Source organism: Gossypium arboreum, chromosome 12 (genome assembly GCF_025698485.1).
Source record: "Gossypium arboreum isolate Shixiya-1 chromosome 12, ASM2569848v2, whole genome shotgun sequence".
Classification (NCBI taxonomy): Eukaryota; Viridiplantae; Streptophyta; class Magnoliopsida; order Malvales; family Malvaceae; genus Gossypium; species Gossypium arboreum.
In genome coordinates this window covers 42518042-42525428 of record NC_069081.1, presented here as the reverse complement: position 1 = coordinate 42525428, position 7387 = coordinate 42518042, and the positions used below count along the sequence as shown (strand labels likewise).

The window sequence follows — 7387 nt, the reverse complement described above, 5'->3', positions numbered from 1 at the left end:
TACATGAAAATGATTCAATAGTTGAGACTACCTATCAGAAAGAAGGATAATTAGTAAGAATGGGACAGGAAAATAGATTTGAGAGTTAAAACACTACCCACTGAAAGAGAAGAATATTGATTGATAAAGATGAAGATAAATCAGTGGTTAATGTTGAAGATGGAAGGTCTTTTCATAAGCAATAATAAATGTTACCAAGCGAAAGTTGGGATGTCAAAGGTTCGGTTTTAAGAGAAGAAAGTTTAGGTGGTGGGGCACCATCAGGTTTTGCACCTTTGCCAACCCCATTGATCCTTGTAAGTTGAGCAACAAATTCATGGGTTCAAATTGATGATCTAGGCTGCTGCTGCTGCTGCAACTAGACACAGTTGCAGAAAAAACTTTGGGATTCTCTTTCCGTTTTAATCAGAAGGCCTTCAGAAATATATTCTATTGACTCAAAACCTATGACATTTCATGTTTTGCTAGACAGTAGAACGCAATTTAAGCATATATATAGATTGCTTATGGAAACTTGTAGTGTTGATCATTAAAAGTAGAACTATAAGTACAAACAAACTTTTTCAGTACTAAATTCACAATAAAGCACAACAAGAAGCCAGCAACTTACAATTGCCTGATCATCTCGGGAAAAAGGAAACAAAAATTCGATGAAAGTAATAGTCATAAAGCGAACAACAGAGCATCATTTTCACTCAGCAGCTACATTCTCGCCATTATCACCATTATTCCCATCAGTTCTGGTACCTGGAAAAGTCCTAAATTTTGCACTTCCATTGTTTTTGTTGTATATCTGTGAAGCATTATTGTTCTTATTCTTGCCCGAATTCTTATTGTTGTTGCTGTAGCTCTGAGCAACTTTGTTGTTTTCATTCTGACCTGCATTTTCATTATTGTAGGTCTGAGCCATATTAGTATCATTCTGACTTGTGGAATCCTGGTTGTTCATGTTGTCCTGAACAGCAATGTTGTTCTCATTCTGACTTGCTTTCTCATTGTTGTGGCTGTTGTTTAAGTTCTCGGTAGCATTATTCTCATCCTGGCCTGCATTTTCTTTGTTGGTAATGCTCTGAGCAGCATTGTTCTCATTCTTATCTGCATTCTCATTGTTAGTGTCACTCTGAAAAGCATTGTTGTCCTCATTCCAACTTGCATTTTTGTTCTTCTGGGAACCATTAATCCCATTTTGATCTCCATTGTCATTGTCGATAACTCCCTCAGCAGCATTGTTCTCATTTTGGCCTGCATTCTCATTGTTGTTGGTGTTGATCCGAACAGGATCATTGTTCTCATTCTGTCTTGCATTCTCATTTCCATCGTTATTTAAGTTCTGGGAAGCATTATTCTCATTCTGACCTGCATTCTCGTTGTCGGTAATGCTCTCAGCAGCATTTTTCTCATTTCGGTCTGCACTCTCATTGTTGTTGTTGTTCTTTAATCTCTGAGAAGCATCATTCTCATTCTGACTTGCATTTTTGTTGTCACTAATGCTCTGAGCAGCATCGTTCTCATTTTGGCCTGCATTCTCATTGTTATTGATGTTCAAGTTCTGGAAAGTGTTTTTCTCATTCCGAACTGCATTTTCATCGTCGGTAACGTTGCCTGCATTCTCATTGTTGTTGATGTTGCTCTGAACAGCACCATTGTTCTCATTCTGATGGGCTTTGTCATTGTTGCTCTGGGAATCATTATTCTGATTTTGACCTGCGTTTTTGTTGTCCTTATAGCTCTGAGCAGCATTATTCTCATTGTTACTTGCATTCTCGTTGTTGTTGGTGTTGCTCTGAGCGGCATTTTCATCTAGATTTGAATTATTATTTTCCTTTTCAGTAACCTCTTCATTTGCATTTGCATTTGCATTAGTGCTGCTCTGATTGTCAGTGCTGATGTCTTTCTCATTTACATTTGCATCATTGTTGGTATAGCCGCCACTCTCATTCTCCTTCTGACCTGCACCGGCATTATCATTAGTGTTTGAGGAAGTTTTCCCTCCTTCGGCAATTGAAGAATCAGAAGCATGAACTTCTTCATTCTGACCAGCATTCGAATTATCAATTGTGTTCAAGGAAAGAAGTTTTCCTCGTGTACCCTCTACTCCAGAATTATAGTAGGATTCTTCCCTCTGCACTCTGTCATTTTGGCTTGTAAATGAAGAGGCAGAATTCCTATCTGATCCTCTCCATGCATTGAAGTTCTCAGTCTGTTCATTTGATTCAACTGATTTAGAGTTACCGGTAGAGGTTGTAGAACCTTCGCTAGCTCCATCCATGTTTTCAGTCAAAGTAGCAATTGCATTTGAATCTGACTGCTCGCCATTGCCACCTGAGTCCGATTGTTGATCATTTTCATTCTGAGTTGTGTTGGATGTCGCATCTGCCCCATCCTGGTGCTCATTTGATTTTGTATCTCTCATGGAAGCCTCAGTGCTCTCATAACCACTCTCAGGATAGTTTTCAGTCGTCCCATTTTCCTGCTCATTTGACTCGTTATGATGGACATTGGCTGCTTCACTGCTATTCGATCCTTTCTCCTGCTCAAATTCATTTTTATCATTGTTTTCCGGTTCCTCCAACTCATTGAAAATTTTCAAATCACTTGTTTCATTCTCCACCGCGACATGCTGGGTATCATGGATTACTTCACTTGAAGCATCACCCCGTTTGTAATGTTCTTCTCTTGCTTCTTCATTATTCCTGTCTACTCCATCATTGACCCGATCATCAGAATTCTCTATCTCATCTCCGCTTTTTTCACTCTCTTTCTCGCCACTTTCTGTTGCATTACTCTCTTCCCCAATATGCTTATTTTCCTTCTCTTGACTCGCCTCGGTGTTTTCTTTCTCCTCGAGCTCCGCATTGACTTCACTCACCTTGTTTTCACTGTCCTCTTTACTCTCTTCTAACACTTCCTCTCCACTCTCCAGGTCTCCGTTTTCCTTCTCTTCACTCTCATGGTTCCGACTTTCTCCATTTTCCTTCTCTCCATATATAGAAACTTCTCCACGCTCGGTTTCCTCTCTTGGCATAGCAATGTCATGCTTATGCATTGCATCATCATCCCCATTCCCTCTTTCTTCATTGTCCGTTTCATCAAGCTTGTTATCATCTTCTCCAAGCTTGCTTTCTTCCTCTTCTTCCTCCTTGTCCTGCACATCCTTAATAATCGTTTCCTTTCCTCGAGGAAGGTCCTTTCTCCCCAACTTAATGACTTCATTCACGGATTTCTCATACTCCGCTTTCTTCCCACTAGAGTGCCTAACTTGGTAAAGCAACCATATGCAAATAGCAACCAGAAGACATATTTGTAAAGCATGCTTTACCTTCAAACCTTTGGATCTTTGATTCCTATGAGGTGAAATCCTGAACATGGCGAACTTCCTTCAACTAACCTGCTGGCAAAACCCAACAACCAGCATATTTATTTTGTAATTAGATATATAGTAATACACTATATCAACAAGAACCAACAGCCTAACATGAGAGAGAGAATGCGAAAACTCGAGCACACAATGACAATATAAGCAATGACAATGCAGATCGTCCCATCCCATGAACTAAAGCTTAAATGGTAGTTTATCATGAACAGTCGCATGCTTTCATATAAGTTATAAATGAGAAAACATACAAGAGATAAGAAGTACAATGAAACCCAATCATGTTTTTCCTCTGGTTATTCTCAAAAGGAAAAGATAAATATAATGCAATATCAAATTTGTATTAAAAACCTGAAACAGATCAAACCACCTGAATTTTAAAGTTAGCCCATTTTTTAATACTTAAATTAAATTGTAAAAGCTTGGATAGAGACTTGCCTGGAATCCAAATGATCAGGAAGAAACTAACAATGGAAACCTTTTTCTTTTTAGATGAAATTCCGAGAATAGTTCTATATCCAGGAATTTGGACGAACTGAAAAAAGAAAAAGAAAAGACTTGAATGGAAGATTAAAAGGAATGGAAAATTAGATTGGATCTGGAAATGGAGATGGAAAAACAGTCTCAAACTCATGTCAGCCTGCATGCGTGCTCCTTAAAAAGACATTCCATCGATCTCACAAAACTGAAATCTCCTGCAATCTCACTCTTACTCCTTGTCTTCACTCTCTTGATGGCGCGTGAAATTACATGACATTATCTATACTTAGAGATGGGCCATGGCAATGGACGGACGGGGCAACACGGTTTTTTTTCCTCCTGCTCACTCGATTCAATTTTATATCTTCTGTTTCGATTTTTTCTCGCTTTTGATTATACCAGCTAGGAAAAAAATTCTCCTACTCTTACCCATCCATTTTGAAATATTAGATAAAATTTTAAAAACATATTTTATTAGAGCATAAAAATAACCAAAATTTTATAAAAATCAAAAAGTCTAATCAAAATAAATAAAATTAGTTATACGTAACTCTTTCCGTTAGAATGATTTCCGCAAACAAAAGCTCACACATAAGAAACTCACCTAACTACCCATCTTGTCACATTAAAGGCATCCATCATACCATTTACCTCTAACACTGGGTGTCATAAAACCTTCCATGATCCAATATAAAGTCCAATAACACAATCTAAATGTGTCTTGTAGGGATGAAGTAAAAAATTATTTTAGGGATAAAAAATAATCATAAATTATTAAGGGACAAAGTATAATTTTACAATTATACTAACATCTATTTTCATAAAAAAGAAGATAGAATATCATTCTCTAAAAAGCTCATATCATGCCCTCTTTCTATAAAAAGACCCCAAAATACAAAGACAATGACCAAGAAAGGACACAACAAGCCAATAGTTTATAAAGTTTCGTTTAGGTTCCCATGCTGATCACTCATTATTTCCAAATGCTCCCATCTACGACTTTCAGCATCTAAATTATGGTATGAGTCACCATTTGCCACCATGGATCAACCAAATGGCAAATTCCCAGCCCAAAAGGTAAGGGGAGAGCAACATATCAGCAACAAGCTACAGAATAACAAAATAAATTAGACCACCATGTGACAGAAAGTTACCAACAAAGGCTAATAAGTCGAAACTACCAGCTTAGGCATAAGAACAACCAGTATGGGTACTATTATGTCACTCAAAGTGACCTCTACAACGACCAAAACAACTTATTGCATGGTTCAAAAGGGCGCATACTATGATGGTTATTTTTTATACCATCAACAAATTCGCATACATATTAGCTACACTTCGGGCACCACAACCCACCCTCTCTAATGACGAAAAATCACATTACATAGAGCCTAACACCAGAATCTTAGGAATATTTTTTAGCTAAAACCTGAACTCATCCAAATAAGCTAAAATGAGACATTTCAAATAGAAGACCTAGAGAAAGAAAGAAACATGGCCCAATTGGACTCAACCACCAAACAGAAGAGGAATCGTCTTCCATTGCCCCAATAGATGACATAGTAACTCCACAAGCAAAGGAAGTAAAGCAACAGAATGATGAGATTATCAAACTGAGATGACACTCCCTTAACAACAAAATACACTTGCGAAAAAGTGTTATGAGAAAATAGATTAACTCCCTACAAAAAGAAAAAGGTTAATGATTTCAAATAGGCTCCTTACGTAAATAACCCCTTAGCACCTAAGGTACTGGCTGTGACAGCCTTAATTTGGCCCTAGTCGGAAAGTGGTTTTGGGACCACAAAACCGAGTCATAAAAATAATTAACCGTTATAATCTATGCTTACTGTATGTGTACATGCACTTGTGAAAGTTTCATGTTTTAATTTTATCATTTGTATGTGAAATAGATTAAATAGGACTCATGTGAAATAAATGTGAAAGATGATAGGTTAATCTCGAAGTGGTGTAATAATGCATGTTAGAAAAAGGATGGGTTTGCATGTCAAATATCCATTTTTGACAAGTAGTGGCCGGCCATGATGAAGTGATATATAAAAATATGTATTAATTATTAGTTAATGGCTTTATATTTTATAGTATAGATGAATAAAATGAAAATAATAATAGAAAGAATGGTGAAGAAAACAAAGTCTTAACTTTGTTCTTCTTAGCCAACCAAAAGGGAGAAAAGGGGAGCAAACATTCGCCATTTGAAACCTAAGGAAGGTTAGTAAATCAAGTTAGATTTTGAAATTCTAGTTTGTTTTAGGTTACTCATCATGCTACTTACTTAGCCCATGCCAAAACTTTGAATTTGGATGGTTGAATTGAACATTCAGTTATGGTAGATAAGGAAGGAATTTGATTTTTATCTTTAAGTTTTGATGAAGAAATTGTTGATGAAAGAAGTTGATCTTGTTAAAAACTATAATTTCTAATACTCATAGGTGTAATAGCCGAACATAGACTTTGCTTAATGTCTTGAACAAATGCCGATTAGGTGTTTTGAAATGGATAAATTAGGTGCTTGATTTCCTAAAGGTTCGGCATAGTACATGATATTTTGTTAGTATGATTTCGAAGAATTTGAGTAATGTTATGTATAAGTAAAATTATTAGGTACGGTCTTGGCGGTATATATGTACAATTGATCTATTTAGCTAATAATATCTAGGGTGATAAATAATTAAATAATATGTATACAAAGAATGTGTGAAAGAGTGAATTGGCAATAATCTCTTTAGGACAGCAGCAATAAAGTGATTTTGGAAAAATCACTATAAATTGTGGGAGTTGAGTTAGAAGCTGAATAAATTATATAATTAAAGCTTGATGAGTCTAGTTTCTTATAAAAGAAACTATAAAAGCAAAAGAATTGCCGATAATGAGATAATTGAAGTAATGTGGGACAGAGTCAAAATGACTTCTAGATCCCCTGTTCTGTCTTTATAAAATCACTATAAAACGTATAAAAATAGTCAAATGATGAAATTTATATGCTTAGACTCCTTAATGAGTTTAATTTCAAATGAAATAAACAAGGACATGTTTTGAATTCTGTACAATGAGAAATTTATTTCGTAGTTAAGAGTGGTCAGATTAGTCAAACAGTAAAACAAGGGAAAATTTAAGAAAAATCTGGTATTGATTGGCCAAACTAAAAATTCTGAAAATTTTATGGATAAAAGATATATGAGTCTATTTTCAGGAAAATTTTACGACAATTGATTTGGAGTTTCTTAGCTCCAGTTATAAATAATTTAGTGACTGTTGCTCAGGAAGACAACTTATTGTGAATTTGTGAATATGAGGTAATCATTGATAAAAATTTGTTAAGGAGTTGCTTAATGTTTTCTTATAAGCTTACTATAATCTGTATGTGTGAAAGTTGAATATATATGTATTATATTCTGAAAATAATATTTGAATAGTCGATTAATGATTAGTTTAAAATTTGTTGAATTAAAGCTCAAGAGCATAGGGGGGCAATTTCGAATAAGGGAAAAGAGAAAGCAATCGAGTAGCCTA

General features: G+C 35.7%; 1 protein-coding gene across 1 annotated transcript; it reads right to left on the bottom strand.

Annotated features, from left to right (window-relative positions):
- Window positions 1-472: 472 nt before the first annotated feature.
- LOC108470899 (uncharacterized) lies at window positions 473-4318 on the bottom strand. The gene is made up of 2 exons (XM_017772416.2): window positions 3812-4318; window positions 473-3388 (listed from the first exon to the last, which is right to left on the bottom strand). The coding sequence occupies exon 2, from the start codon at window positions 3365-3367 to the stop codon at window positions 692-694; it is 2676 nt and encodes an 891-aa protein (XP_017627905.1). The 5' UTR covers window positions 3368-3388; window positions 3812-4318; the 3' UTR covers window positions 473-691.
- Between the last annotated feature and the right edge of the window lie 3069 nt (window positions 4319-7387).